The 15,175-nt window shown below is 46.2% G+C and overlaps 1 protein-coding gene across 1 annotated transcript in view; it reads right to left on the reverse strand.

Moving 5' to 3' along the window:
* Nucleotides 1–15,175, reverse strand: part of LOC142596490 (potassium/sodium hyperpolarization-activated cyclic nucleotide-gated channel 1-like) — a 221,175-nt gene that overhangs the window by 41,231 nt on the left and 164,769 nt on the right. The window contains exon 5 of the mRNA XM_075725613.1: nucleotides 1,321–1,467. Within this exon, the coding sequence (XP_075581728.1) occupies nucleotides 1,321–1,467 (147 nt within the window). The remainder of the gene's footprint in view (nucleotides 1–1,320; nucleotides 1,468–15,175) is intronic.

Below are 15,175 nucleotides of genomic sequence, written 5' to 3' on the forward strand. Positions count from 1 at the left end.
TGAGGCTTTTAAGTCCCATTTTCTAATAAGTGTCTACCTTAGTTCCCAGTCATTGAAGGGAATCTCATTATTAATACAAGCTTATCCTTACATGATACAGGTCAGCTTCCACTTGGTTTACCAGTTGCTTTACTCAGCTATGAAGCACCTAGAGAGCCTTGTAAAATTTAGAAATTATTATCATCCTTTTTTTCCTTTTTAGTATAAACCCCTAGTTAATTCCCCACAATAAACATGACTATTTTCTGTTACCCAATAAAGTTAGCCACTCACAAATATGCATCAAAACTTTTCTTAGCTTTTCATTATTTTCCTCATCCAATCTACTATGAATATTCCATATAAAATTTTCAGAAGTTAAGTTAAATGAACATCCATCCTCTTTTACCAAAAATGTCTTAGCTCTCCTATAAGCATATACAGCTTTATTAGTAATTATCATGTAAGAATTAATTTTACACCAGATTTCTACTCCTAATACTATGCCTTTTAGCTTCTTTTAATGGTTGAATGGTCATATTTATGTCATGCATAATTACTTTTCTGCTAAAAAAAGTGTGAACCAAATTTTTAAAATGGACCAAAAAAAGGCCATCACTAAAGAGAGCCTAGCTGTGGAAAATTTCAGCTCATACAGTAAACTTTAATGGCTGAGAACAAGGAGAACTGAAAACACTGCAACTTTTAAAATAGCATTTGATGATGTTCATGCTATAATTATGCAGTTGTTTGTGTGGTTTCTTTTGTTCTGCTTACTGTAAGTGAGGAAATAATGGTTTCAGTTGAATGTCTTCATCAGAAGCTACTTTCATCAAACTAAGTATGCCCTGTGGAGACTCTGAAGGTTTAATTCTTATCCTACAATAAACTCAAGGTATAATAACATGCAGGATTCATTAAAAAGAAATGCAGTACATATTTATGCTTGAATGATGCAGCTAGGGTATCTGTGCTATCACCTGGATGTTATAGCCTTGTGCAGTTATTGGTACATAAAATGGTATATCCCATCCAATATAAGAACAATTGTGTTCTGCCTTTAAAATGGTCTAATTTACTATCTAATTTACTATTCTAGTCTAGCCACTCTATTTTAAAGAATAGCAGGAGACCATGAGTTTCTCTCAACACTTAAGGGCAGGATTTTACTTTTTGACATCCTTGTGTGGCAGTGACTCTGACAGACTGGTTCAGAATAGTGTAAACTTGCTTATTTCTTTGTATTGATCTAATACAAAATTCATTCTCCTGGTCATTCATTGACTAGGTAGCAAAGACATTAAAGTTTTCCATACCATGAAGAAACACTTGAACACTTACCTCCCTAAGGGGATCATTGAGCTCATTGAGAATGTTTTCTTCATCAAAGATCTTGCCTTGGTAGCGGTGCTCGTAGTAATCATGGATCTTCTGGCGCATTTCAGCAGGTAACTTGTGGAATGACATGTACTGTTCCACTTGTTTGTACTATCAGGACAATAAAAGGGAGAATCAGGAAAAAACCACCCAGTTTTTTACTATCTAAAGGCATCTACAAAATGAAAATTCATTCATGTATCCATTTAAGCTGTATATATTTTATAAAGATAACATTTTATACATGTCAGAGGACTTTCACACAAATACTGGTTAATTTAGTATTACTGTTGCTCACGTGACAGCACAACTGAAAATTATGGAAACTGCCTTGAGTGGTGATGCTAATATCCACATTATTTTATAAGTTTTAGAAGCCAAACCCTCACACCTGTCATGTGTTCCATAAATTCCCAGCTATATAGAAGTTGTGAAACTACACCAACACCATTTTTAGCTCATTTCATGTAGCAGACAGGGAAACTGTACATAGTGTATATCTACTTCTCTAGTGCTGCATTCGGAGAGTTTAAGGTGTGAAATTTCAGAAACTGGATATTCTGTATTAATATGCAACATATTAATGTTTTGTATGCTTATAAGGTGACTGAAGAGCAAAGTTAAAATCTGTGGAGATAATGAAGCAGAAAGCATTCCTCTGGAGGAATAAAGAGAAAAGTGAACTGGAAAAATAGGCATGGCATCAGGAAACAGATAGATGCCAGGACCCAGGCGACTCAGAGGACCTCACTCAATTTACCTTGTGCATTTGGTTTCCTTGTTTCTACTAGTCCTCTGCCCTGTCTTCTGCTTTGTTTGCTTCCCTTCTTCAGAAGCCATTTTGGATAGCATAATTTTCAGAAAAGAACGTCCTGAACTAACATATTCAGAGTTGTACTGTACTAAACTGTATGATACATCCGAGACCCACAAAATGGAGAAGTTGCCTAAACCACAAATGGACAAGTACCACCTGACCAAGACTTTTGCCTCTCTGACCCCCCATCTGTGTCTCACTTGAAGAGGATAAGGCACTGAGACAAAGAAGGAGAAAACCCCTCCCAGGCTTATAGGTGAGTTAAAACTTGGCAGAAACTTGGTTTCCTTATGTAAAGAGTCTTCATTTAATTTTTTCTTCATTTTTTCATGCTGAATTAGGCAATTTTAACTGCTTTCAATGAAAAAAGCCAATGAAGTCTTAATTAGGATCAGCATCTCTGTAGAGCAATTAAATGAATTTATAATGTACATGCACTCCTTATGAACTGTAGCACATATCCTTTAACTTGTATAATTGAAGGCTGCTCCACCCTCTGGAACTGAAATTAGTTTTTGCTTTGCAAAGTGGCAAAAGATTAGATGAGGCCATGTGTACAACATGCATTCCCTAAATAAGAAGAAAGTAATTTTGCATGGGACTATTTAACAATGTATGATGAATATATGTCTGATTTAACATCTGTACAGCTATTTTGCACCTCTGAAGCAAGAATTCTTCACCCCCATCCTTTAGAAGTGAGATTTAAATTTGCATGCTCATCATTGGTTTCTGCTCGGATAAGAAGAAATTTATCCATGTATTCTGGGTATGAATCAGAGTTCTGGGTCACTAGAAGACAGACATGCTCTAGCATAAACAAGGTATTGCTTCTAAAATTACCCTACTAATCAGTTGCAGCTAATCTAGGCATGGATTTACTTGGAGGGAAGGGATATGAGATCGCCCAGTGCTTTATATATCTCACCAAAGTGGTCACACAGTCCCAGCTGCTGTGTAGTGCTCCAGCTTTTCTGCAGCAAAGCCAAAGAGAAGATGCTGCACAATGCAATGTCCCCTTTGTGTTTGTGTCCAGCCCTCCATTGCTGTGGTCTCATATAAGAAGGACATGTAACGTGTCATGTGTCATAGCACACATGGACAAGGAAAAGACATCACTATGCTCCCTAGCACAGGAGCTGCACCCCTCTACCCAATCTTATTTGCATACAAATGTGCTTGAGCAACACTAAGAAAAAATAATCCTTGCTAATCAAAAATGTATATTCATTTGAGATATGTAGGGCAAAATGCAAGAGAGTTGCAAAGGACTTATATACCAGAATAACCTTGAAGAAGAGAACATTTATGCTAAAAGCAATTTGTTTTGCCAGCAATTTACACTGCTCCCTTTCATTAATGCTGTTATTTGAATAGGTGCTTTCTCCCACACAAGCTAGTTCTTTTCTCTACCGGGGATTATGCTTACACATTAGAATTTTAGAGAAATAGAAAAATAAAACTAGTAGGAATCTAGTGGTTATGACTGGTGTATCTCAAAATGTTTCAAAATTAATAACACATAGAATAATAGGGACAGCTGCATATTAGCAACATTTTTTTTTTTTAAATCAACAGCTAGGAAGTTAAAGTCTCCCACAATTCCCAGAAATATTTAACCATCTTAAATACTATCAAGGTCTCTTTCCATATCAAAATATCTGACCCATGATCAGATATATCACATGATATTGCTTCTGTTTGCTGAATGAATAATCTAATCTGTAGAAATAAAAATAATGTCTGGAAAAATCCCTGAGGCTTGATTCTCCTAGGAAAAATTTGAATAACATGAGATAATCATAGATGGCAGGCTACTCTTTTTTTCCTTTTGCAAGAACTTCCAGTCTAACTTCTTAAGTGGGTTCTATGTTAAAATAATAATAAAAGACATTAAGTTACAGATTAATGGGAAAGGAATCAGAAGAATTGTATAGCTTATACTTACTAATGGCTATTTAACAGATTTTTGATTCAATTTTCTCATCACATTTATTCCGAGAACCTGGTATTCTTCTCTCCTTTAACTCCTTAACATGTCACCAACTGCAAGCATTATTACTCCTCACACACAGTGGTGTAAATGAGGTAAAAACACTATTCCTGCTCACAAAAGGTGGGGAACCCCTATTTTTGATTGTGCGAGTCTGGTAGGACATGTAGATACTGCAGAATACTGTTACATGCATCTTTTCCATCTCAGACTGCAAACAGTGCTATTTAATGAATCTGTCAGCTGGGTGATATAAGGTCTCCAAAGTTATTATCTCCTCTCTGCAATCGTTGTCAGTCATACAATCCATTCATCAACTGTTTGTATGCCTCAATTCACAGTTACATAATCAAACAATCAGTCACCGAGGCAAAGGGCTCCGGAGCAGACACTTGTGCCGGGGCACCCTTGCTAAGCGCAGGGCGAGAGTGGGCAGCCCAGCAAAAGAGCGGGAAAGGGCGAGCTGCTGACATGGGGCAGCTCTGACGCAGCGTGGGCGGGGACAGGAGTGACGGCGGCCAAACCCCCTGACCTATAAAAGCAGCCCCCAGGGAGCACGAGCAACCAGGAGCACGGTGAACACGACGGGCAAACAGGGCGTGGCGTTGCAGTTCGCGCAGCAGTTTGCGCTGGGAAGGACAAGGTCCCCCCCTCCTAGCTCAAGAGGGAAACTCAGGCAGTGGTCATCGCCCTCCCAGGAGAACACCTGGCAGCTATGGTTACCACTCACCCAAAAGCCGCTGCCAGAAGGAATGCGGCGACCCAGACGGAGCTCCCGCACAAACATGCGGCCGTCCAGCTCGCCGGCTGCAAGGAGTGCCTTAGCCTGTCGCTTGTACCGGAGGGCAGCGGAGACAGCAGATGTCTTCGCTGTGACCAGGTAGTGATCTGCTCAGCCTGGTGGCAGAGCTGAAGGAGGAGGTGGAAAGGCTGAGGAGTATCAGGGAGAGTGAGAGGGAAATAGACTGGTGGAGCCGCACCCTGCCATCCCTGGGGCCAAGGCAGCAGGCAGAGGGCCCAGAAGGAGTGGAGGATCCCCTACCCTCTTGCCGGCAAGCAGAAGGAGGGGATCCAAGAGATGGGGGGGAATGGAAACAGGTCCCTGCCCGGGGAGGCAGGCGAATCCCCTCCCGGCCTCCCTCACCTTCCCAGCTGCCCTTACACAACAGATATGGGGCTCTGGAAGTTGAGGGCCAGGCAAGCGGGGAGGGAGGTGAAGGTGAAGGTGGAGGTCCAACCAGGGGGTTGCCGAGGGCCAGTCAGTCAGCCCCATGGATTATGACTGCCCCTGTTAAGAAAAAAAGGAGGGTAATTGTGGTGGGTGATTCCCTCTTGTGGGGAACTGAGGGCCCTATCTGCTGTCCAGACCCATCCCACAGGGAAGTCTGCTGCCTCCCTGGGGCCCGGGTTAGGGACATCACTAGGAAACTCCCCGATCTGGTACGGCCCTCTGATTATTACCCACTGCTGGCTGTACAGGTGGGCAGTGATGAGATTACAGAGAGAGTTCCTAAAGCAATGAAGAGGGACTTCAGGGCACTGGGGCGATTAGTCGCAGGATCGGGACCGCAGGTAGTGTTTTCCTCAATCCCGTCAGTGGCAGTTAAGAGTGCTGAAAGGAATGGGAAAACTCACCTGATTAACAGGTGGCTCAGAGGCTGGAGCCATCAGTGGAATTTGGGGGTTTTCGATCATGGGGAGGTTTACACAGCACCAGGCCTGCTGGCGGCTGATGGAGTTCAGCTTTCTCCAAAGGGGAAAAGGATCCTCGCTCATGACTTGGTGGGACTCATTGAGAGGGCTTTAAACTAGGTTTGAAGGGGGAAGGGGATATAAACAGGCCCGCTAGTGAGGAGCCCAGGGGTGGCATGGCAACATTGGGGGCGAAATCGATAGCCCATCTCAAGTGCATGTACACCAATGCACATAGCATGGGCAACAAACAGGAGGAGCTGGAAGCCCTTGTGCAGCAGGATGGCTATGACGTAGTCGCCATCACAGAAATGTGGTGGGACGACTCTCATGACTGGAGTGCTGCACTGGAGGGCTATAAGCTCTTCAGAAGGGATAGGCAGGGAAGGAGAGGCGGTGGGGTGGCTCTGTATGTTAGGGAGTGTTTTGACTGTATAGAGCTCGACAGTGGTGATGACAAGGTCGAGTGCTTATGGGTAAGGATGAGGGGGAAGGCCAGCAAGGCAGATGTCCTGTTGGGAGTCTGCTATAGACCACCCAACCAGGATGTAGAGATAGATGGAGCGTTCTACAAGCGGCTGGGCAGAAGTCTCGCAATCGCCAGCCCTTGTTCTCGTGGGGGACTTCAACTTGCCGGACATCTGCTGGAAATACAACACAGCAGAGAGGCAACAGTCTTGGAAGTTCCTAGAGTGTGTGGAGGATAACATCCTGACGCAGCTAGTAAGTGAGCCTACCAGGGGTGGTGCCTCACTTGACCTACCGTTTAGAAACAGAGAAGGGTTTGTGGGAAACGTCGAGGTCGGAGGCCGTCTTGGGCTTAGCGACCACGATATGATAGAGTTCTCGATTCTGGGTGATGCCAAGCAGAGGGGCAGCAAAACTGTTACCATGGACTTCCGGAGGGCAGACTTTGGTCTGTTCAGGACCCTGGTTGGGAAAGTCCCTTGGGAGGCAGTCCTGAAAGGCAAAGGGGTCCAGGAAGTCTGGGCCTTCTTCAAGAAGGAAGTCTTAAGGGCGCAGGAGCGGGCTGTCCCCATGTGCCGTAAGACCAACCAGCAGGGAAGATGACTGGCCTGGCTGAATGGGGAGCTTTTGCTGGGACTCAGGGAAAAAAGGAGAGTCTACCATCTTTGGAAGAAGGGGTAGGCAACTCAGGAGGAGTACAGGGATCTTGTTAGGTCATGCAGGGAGGAAATTAGAAAGGCAAAAGCCCAGCAAGAACTCAATCTGGCCACTGTTGTAAGAGATAATAAAAAATGTTTTTATAAGTACATCAACAATGAAAGGAGAGCCAAGGAGAATTTCCATCCTTTGCTGGATGCGAGGGGGAACATTGTCACTGAGCATGAGGAAAAGGCTGAGTCTATGATTCTATGAATAATATACTGGGTGTGCTGCACTGTATTAGATGTGCTGATGCCTGTAGCCTGGAGCTTCAGCTACCGGCAGGTAGAATGAAGTGGAGAACATGATCACTGATCATCTCTCTTCTACAGTAAGGGAATCCTACTTGGCTAACGAGTATTCCTTGTTACTGCAAGGCCCTCATGTTATGCAAACACAACATAAGGTGTAAGCATTTACCTACTGCCCTTGGTTGAGCACCTGAATGGTTTTTAGATTACCGTAGGACAGAAAGGAGAGAGGTCAAAAACAACTTTCCAAGCTATAAAGGATTTTGGATAAAAATTCCTAAAGTGTTTAAGCTCAACTTCTATTCAGTCTCCCCCAACATTTAAAAGCATTATCTTCAGTAGCTGCATATTTGCTATTTGCAGTGCTCATTCTCTTCCATATGACAACAGTTTTTTCATCTGTATAGGAGTGGACTCATTGATTCTGTCCTAATGTTAAAAATAATCTTTTTAGGCTCCTGCTTCATATTCACTAGAGGGCTGCAGCCAGTTTCCATGCACTTGACCAAAGGGGACTCTTGTCCTCCACTGGAAATTCAACCAGGAATCAAGAAACATTGCTGTGCCCCTTGCAAGAGCTACTGTACGTCTGGTATTTGTACAGTTCATCCTTTTAAAATCCTTTTCATCCTAGCCTTGACTGGGATTATTAGGAAAAGAAAGAAAGGTTTTGAATGTTGAAATACCTCCGTGTTTCAAATGGGGACAAGACTCAAATCCCTGGCCCTCTCTTGTATGACTTCTCCCAACCGCATTTGAAAAAGGAACGACTTCCATTTTACAAACACCTCTCATTTATGAGTAGTCCCCTGGACTACGATAGCAGGTTATTTCATGAACCAGCTGAAGATTAGATCTGGCTGTCAAGGCACAGAAGGACAGTGTCTAACCGAATACTTGGTCAAACTTGAAGTTAGCACTAACCTTAACATTTACTCATAGGATGATTTCCTGTGATGATAATCACTTAGGCTAAAATTTATCACTGATAAAGAACTATTAAAGTGAACCTATCACACCATTCAGCAGGAAACTTACTTTTTATTTCAATCTGTGGTTGATTATAAACTGTTGGGGTGTTTTTTCTGTGAAAATATCTGTAAGCTAAGCAGAGTAGCAGTGAAGAAAGCAGACTGTAGAAATATCTCTGGATTTGTAGTGAATTCGGCCATTCAGTTGCTGTGGGATGGACAGGTGATCTTACTAATTTGCTAATACGAAAATAAGATAACCAAATGGATGATTGGCAGGTTCACTATGTGTTACTGTCGTGGTTTAGCCAGCAACTAAGCACCACGCAGCCGCTCGCTCACTCCCCCTACCCCGATGGGATGGGGGAGAGAATCGGAGGAGTAAGAGTGAGAAACACTCCTGGGTTGAGATAAGAACAGTTTAATAATTGAAATAAAGTAAAATAGTAATGCTAATAGTAACAGTATAATAATGATAATAATAATAATGATACACGAAGCAAGTGATGCACAATGCAATTGCTCACCACCCGCCGACCGATACCCAGACAGTTCCCGAGCAGCGATCGCTGCTCCCTGGCCACCCCCCCCCCAGTTTATATACTGAGCATGACGTCATATGGTATGGAATAGCCCTTTGGTCAGTTTGGATCAACTATTCTGGCTGTGCCCCCTCCCAGTTTCTTGTGCGCCTGGCAGAGCATGGGAAGCTGAAAAAGTCCTTGACTAGCATAAGCAGTACTCAGCAACAACTAAAAACATCAGCATGTTATCAACATTCTTCTCCTACTAAATCCAAAACACAGCACTATGCCTGCTGCTAGGAAGAAAATTAACTCTATCCCAGCCGAAACCAGGACACAGCTTATTTAAAAATATCAGATATACTGTAATGATCTTCTTAAATTGCCAGTTTTGAAGTGCCATTTAATACTTCTCCAGTCATCTTGTACAATTTTCTGTATCTTTTGAATGGTTTTTTTTTCTTTTCAATTTGCCTGTGCCAGTAAAAAAAAAATACATTAAAAAAAAGTGCCTGGAGTGAAGGGAGAGGAGGCAGAAGGAGTTCTCCACCCATGAGCACTCTGGGAGAAGTGTGGGGATAAGGGAGCTCATCTCTGCTCATTCACTCCTTCAGTTCAGTTCTTGGCACAAGGAGCAGTTTGTGCCAGCTGAAGGACCTGTGATGGGGACATCTGTCTCTAGGAACTGAACGCACGCTACAGCTACCTTTTACACTGACTCTGAACACAGGGTGACAAGTGTCAATCGCTTATTTTCATTTGAAAGAAATTTTATTTCTAGAAATGCATGTTGGGTCTGCCTATCATAAAATCATAGAATCGTTTAGGTTGGAAAAGACCTTTAAGATCATCCAGTCTAACCATTAACCTAACACTACCAAGTCCATCACTAAACCAATTAAGGGTAGAGTAGCAATTTCATGTTTCCTGGCTTGGTGGCTGGATTATTTATAATGAAAGTAAAAACTAGGAATCATTAAGATTGGAAAGGACCTCTAAGATCATCATTCCAATCATCAACCCAACACCACCATGCCCATTAAACCATGTCCCCAAGTGCCACGTCTACCCGTTTTTTGAACACCTCCAGGGATGTTCCACAGGCTGTTCAGAAGGGACAGGAGAGGAAGGAGGGGCGGAGGCGTTGCCCTCTACATAAAGAAATCAATACAGTGTGAAGAGCTGTCCCTGAAGAATAGCCATGAGCAGGTCGAAAGCTTATGGGTAAGAGTCAGAGACAGAGGCAACAAAGAGAACCTTGTGGTTGGTGTCTACTACAGGCCGCCTGATCAAGGGGAGCCTGCTGACGAAGCCTTCTTCCTCCAGCTCTGGGAGGCTTTGTGCTTGCAGACTCTTGTCCTGCTGAGGGACTTCAACCACCCCGACATTTGCTGGAAAAGCAACACGGCGAGCTGTAGGCAGTCCAGGAGATTCCTGGAATGCATAGACGACAACTTCCTAAGCCAGGAAATAGACACCCCTACCCAAGGGGATGCAATACTGGATCTGATGGTCACCAATGCAACTGAGCTCATCAGTGATGTCAAGGCTGGAGGCAGCTTGGGCTGCAGTGATCACGCATTGGTGGAGTTCACGCTCCTGAGGGACATGGGAAAAGCGAGGAGTACAGTCAGGACCCTAAATTTTAGAAAAGCAAACTTCCAGCTCTTCAAGGAGTTAGTCAGAAGGACCCCCTGGGAAATGGTCCTCAGGGACAGGGGAACGGAACAGAGCTGGCAGATCTTTAAGGACAACTTCCATAGAGCACAAGAGCTATCAGTCCCCAAGTGTAAGAAATCAGGCAGGGAAGGGAAGAGACCAGCATGGCTGAGTTGAGACCTGCTGGTCAAACTAAAGAGTAAGAGGGAACTACACAGGCAGTGGAAGCAGGGACAGATGTCCTGGGAAGAGTACAGGGAAGCTGCCCGGTTGTATAGGGAGGAGGTCAGGAAGGCCAAGGCGCAGCTGGAACTGAATTTGGCAAGGGATGTAAAGAATAACAAGAAAGGCTTCTACAGGTATATCAACCAGAAAAGGAAGGTTAAAGAAAGCGTACGCCCCTTGATGAACAAGAATGGCGAACTTATATCAACAGACGAGGAGAAGGCTGAGGTACTCAACAACTTCTTTGCCTTGGTCTTCACTGGCAACTTCTCTCCTCACCCCTCCCGAGTCGATGAACCAAAAGATGGGGACCAGGGGGATAAAGCCCCTCCCACTGTAAGGGAAGATCAGGTTCGAGACCACCTGAGGAACCTCAATGTACACAAGTCTATGGGACCTGCTGAGATGCACCCCAGAGTCCTGAGGGAATTGGCTGATGTAGTTGCCAAGCTTCTCTCCATGATATTTGAAAAGTCATGGCAGTCAGGTGAAGTCCCTGCTGACTGGAAAAAGGGGAATGTTGTGCCCATTTATGAAAAGTGGAGAAAGGAGGACACTGGGAACTACCAACCTGTCAGCCTCACCTCTGTGCCTGGGAAGATCATGGAACAGATTCTCCTAGAAGATATGCTCAAGCATATGGAGGACAGGGAGGTGATTCGAGACAGCCAGCACGGCTTCACCAAGGGCAAGTCCTGCCTGACCAACCTAGTGGCTTTCTATGAAGGAGTAACTGCATCAGTGGACAAGGGAAAAGCAATGGATGTCATCTACTTGGACTTCTGTAAAGCGTTCGACACAGTCCCCCACAACATCCTTCTCTCTAAATTGGAGAGATATGGGTTTGATGGGTGGACTGTTCGATGGATAAGGAATTGGCTGGATGGTCGCATCCAGAGGGTCGTGGTCAATGGCTCGATGTCCACATGGAGACCGGTGACAAGTGGAGTCCCTCAAGGGTCCGTACTGGGACCGGTGCTGTTTAACACCTTCATCAATGACATAGACAGTGGGATCGAGTGCACCCTCAGCAAGTTTGCAGACAACACCAAGCTGAGTGGTGGGGTTGACACGCCAGCAGGACGAGATGTCATCCAAAGGGACCTAGACAAGATGGAGAGGTGGGCCTGTGTGAACCTCATGAGGTTCAACAAGGCCAAGTGCAAGGTCCTGCACCTGGGACGGGGCAACCCCCGCTATCAGTACAGGCTGGGGGATGAAGAGATTGAGAGCAGCCCTGCGGAGAAGGACTTGGGGGTGCTGGCAGATGAAAAGCTGGACAAGAGCCGGCAATGTGCACCTGCAGCCCAGAAAGCCAACCGAATCCTGGGCTGCATCAAAAGAAGCATGGCCAGCAGGTCGAGGGAGGTGATTCTGCCTCTCTGCTCTGCTCTGGTGAGACCCCACCTGGAGTACTGCGTCCAGCTCTGGGGCCGTCAGCACAAGAAGGACATGGACCTGTTGGAGTGGGTCCAGAAGAGGGCCACAAAAATGATCCGAGGGCTGGAGAACCCCTCCTATGAGGCTACGCTGAGAGAGTTGGGGTTGTTCAGCCTGGAGAAGAGAAGGCTGCAAGAAGACGTTATTGTGACCTTCCAGTACTTAAAGGGGGCCTACAGGAAAGATGGACAGAATCTTTTTAGCAAGGCCTGTCATGACAGGACAAGGAGTAATGGATTTAAACTAAAGAAGAATAGATTTAGACTAGACATAAGAAAGACATTTTTTATTTCTATGAGTGTGGTCAAGCACTGGAACAGGTTGCCCGGAGAGGTGGTAGAGGCCCCATCCCTTGCAACATTCAAGGTCAGGTTGGACGGGGCTCTGAGCAACCTGATCTGGTTAAAGCTGTCCCTGCTCACTGCAGGGGGGATTGGGTTAGATGACCTCTAAAGGTCCCTTCCAACCCAAAGCATTCTATGATTCTATGATTCTACAGTGACACCACCACCTCTCTGGGCAGCCTGTTCCAATGCTTGATTACTCTTTCCGTGAAGAAATTTTTCCTAATATCCAATCTAAACCACCCCTGGCGCAGCTTGAGCCCATTTCCTCTCGTCCTATCGCTAGCATCATGGGAGAAGAGACCAACACCCACCTCACTACAACCTCCTGTCAGGTAGTTGTAGAGAGCGATAAGGTCTCCCCTCAGCCTCCTCTTCTCCAGGCTAAACCACCCCAGTTCCCTCAGCCGCTCCTCATAAGGCCTGTGCTCCAGACCCTTCACCAGCTTCGTTGCCCTTCTCTGGACACGCTCCAGCACCCCAATATCTTTCTTGTATTGAGGGGCCCAAAACTAAACACAGTATTCCAGGTGCGGCCTCACCAGCGCCGAGTACAGGGGGACAATCACCTCCCTGCTCCTGCTGGCCACACTATTCCTGAGACAAGCCAGGATGCTGTTGGCCTTCTTGGCCACCTGGGCACACTGCTGGCTCATGTTCAGCTGGCTGTCAACCAACACCCCCAGGTCCTTTTCGGCCAGGCAGATTTCCAGCCACTCTTCCCCAAGCCTGCAGCGTTGCATGGGGTTGTTGTGACCGAAGTGCAGGACCCGGCACTTGGCCTTGTTGAACCTTATATAATTGGCCTCGGCCCATCGGTCCAGCCTGTCCAGGTCCCTCTGCAGGGCCATCCTACCCTCCAGCAGATCGACACTCCCACCCAACTTGGTGTCATCTGCAAAGTTCCTGAGGGTGCACTCAATCCCCTCATCCAGATCATTGATAAAGATATTAAACAAGGCTGGCCCAAAAACGGAGCCCTGGGGAACACCGCTCGTGACTGGCAGCCAACTGGACTTAACTCCATTCACCACTACTCTCTGGGCTGTGCCACACAGCCAGTTTTTTACCCAGCGAACACTACGCCCATCCAAGGCATGAGCTGCCAGCTTCCCAAGGAGAATATTATGGCAGACGGTGTCAAAGGCTTTGCTAAACTCCAGGTAGATGATATCCACAGCCTTTCCTTCATCCACCAGGCGGGTCACCAGGTCATAGAAGGAGATCAGGTTGGTCAAGCAGGACCTGCCTTTCATGAACCCATGCTGGCTGGGCTTGATCCCCTGGTTGACCTGCACTTGCATGTTGAGTTCAATCAAGATGAACCTCTCCATAATCTTTCCCGGCACCGAGGTCAGGCTGACAGGCCTGTAGTTCCCCAGGTCCTCCTTCCAGCCCTTCTTGTAGATGGGCATCACATTGGGAAGCCTCCAGTCATCAGGGACCTCCCCTGTTAACCAGGACTGCTGATAGATGATGGAAAGTGGCTTGGCGAACTCCTCTGCCAGCTCCCTCAATACTCTCGGGTGGATCCCATCTGGCCCCATAGACTTGTGAGCATCCAGGTGGCATAGCAGGTCATTAACTGCTTCCTCCTGGACTATGAGGGCTCCATTCTGGTCTCCATCCCTATCCTCTAGCTCAGGGGCCTGAGTACCCTGGGGATGACTAGTCTGGCTGTTAAACACAGAGGCAAAGAAGGCGTTAAGTACCTCAGCCTTTTCCTTGTCCTCAGTGACAATGTTCCCCTCCACATGCAGCAAAGGATGGAGATCCTCCTTGGCTCTCCTTTTATTGCTGATGTACTTATAAAAACATTTTTTATTATCTTTTACAACAGTGGCCAGATTGAGTTCTAGCTGGGCTTTTGCCTTTCTAATTTCCTCCCTGCATGACCTAACAAGATCCCTGTACTCTTCCTGAGTTGCCTGCCCCTTCTTCCAAAGGTGGTAGACTCTCCTTTTTTCCCTGAGTCCCTGCAAAAGCTCCCTATTCAGACAGGCCGGTCGTTTTGCCCTCCGGTTGGTCTTATGGCACATGGGGACAGCCCACTCCTGTGCCCTTAAGACTTCCTTCCTGAAGAAGGCCCAGCCTTCCTGGACCCCTTTGCCCTTCAGGACTGCCTCCCAAGGGACTTTCCCAACCAGGGTCCTGAACAGGCCAAAGTCTGCCCTCCGGAAGTCCATGGTAACAGTTTTCCTGCCCCTCCTCTTTACATTGCCAAGAATCGAGAACTCTATCATATCCTGGTCGCTAAGCCCAAGACGGCCTCCAACCATGACATCTCCCACAAGCCCTTCTCTGTTTGTAACCAGCAGGTCAAGTGAGGCACCACCCCTGGTAGGCTCACTTACTAGCTGCGTCAGGATGTTATCCTCCACACACTCTAGGAACTTCCAAGACTGTTGCCTCTCTGCTGTGTTGTATTTCCAGCAGATGTCCGGCAAGTTGAAGTCCCCCACGAGAACAAGGGCTAGCGATTGGGAGACTTCTGCCAGCCGCTTGTAGAACGCTTCATCTATCTCTGCATCCTGGTTGGGTGGTCTATAGCAGAATCCCAACAAAACGTCCGCCTTGCTGGCCTTCCCCCTCATCCTTACCCATAAGCACTCGACCTTGTCATCACCACTGTCGAGCTCTATACAGTCAAAACACTCCCTAACATACAGAGCCACCCCACCGCCTCTCCTTCCCTGCCTATCCCTTCTGAAGAGCTTATAGCCATCCAGTGCAGCA

This window comes from Pelecanus crispus, chromosome W (assembly GCF_030463565.1).
Source record: "Pelecanus crispus isolate bPelCri1 chromosome W, bPelCri1.pri, whole genome shotgun sequence".
In the NCBI taxonomy this organism is placed as follows: domain Eukaryota; kingdom Metazoa; phylum Chordata; class Aves; order Pelecaniformes; family Pelecanidae; genus Pelecanus; species Pelecanus crispus.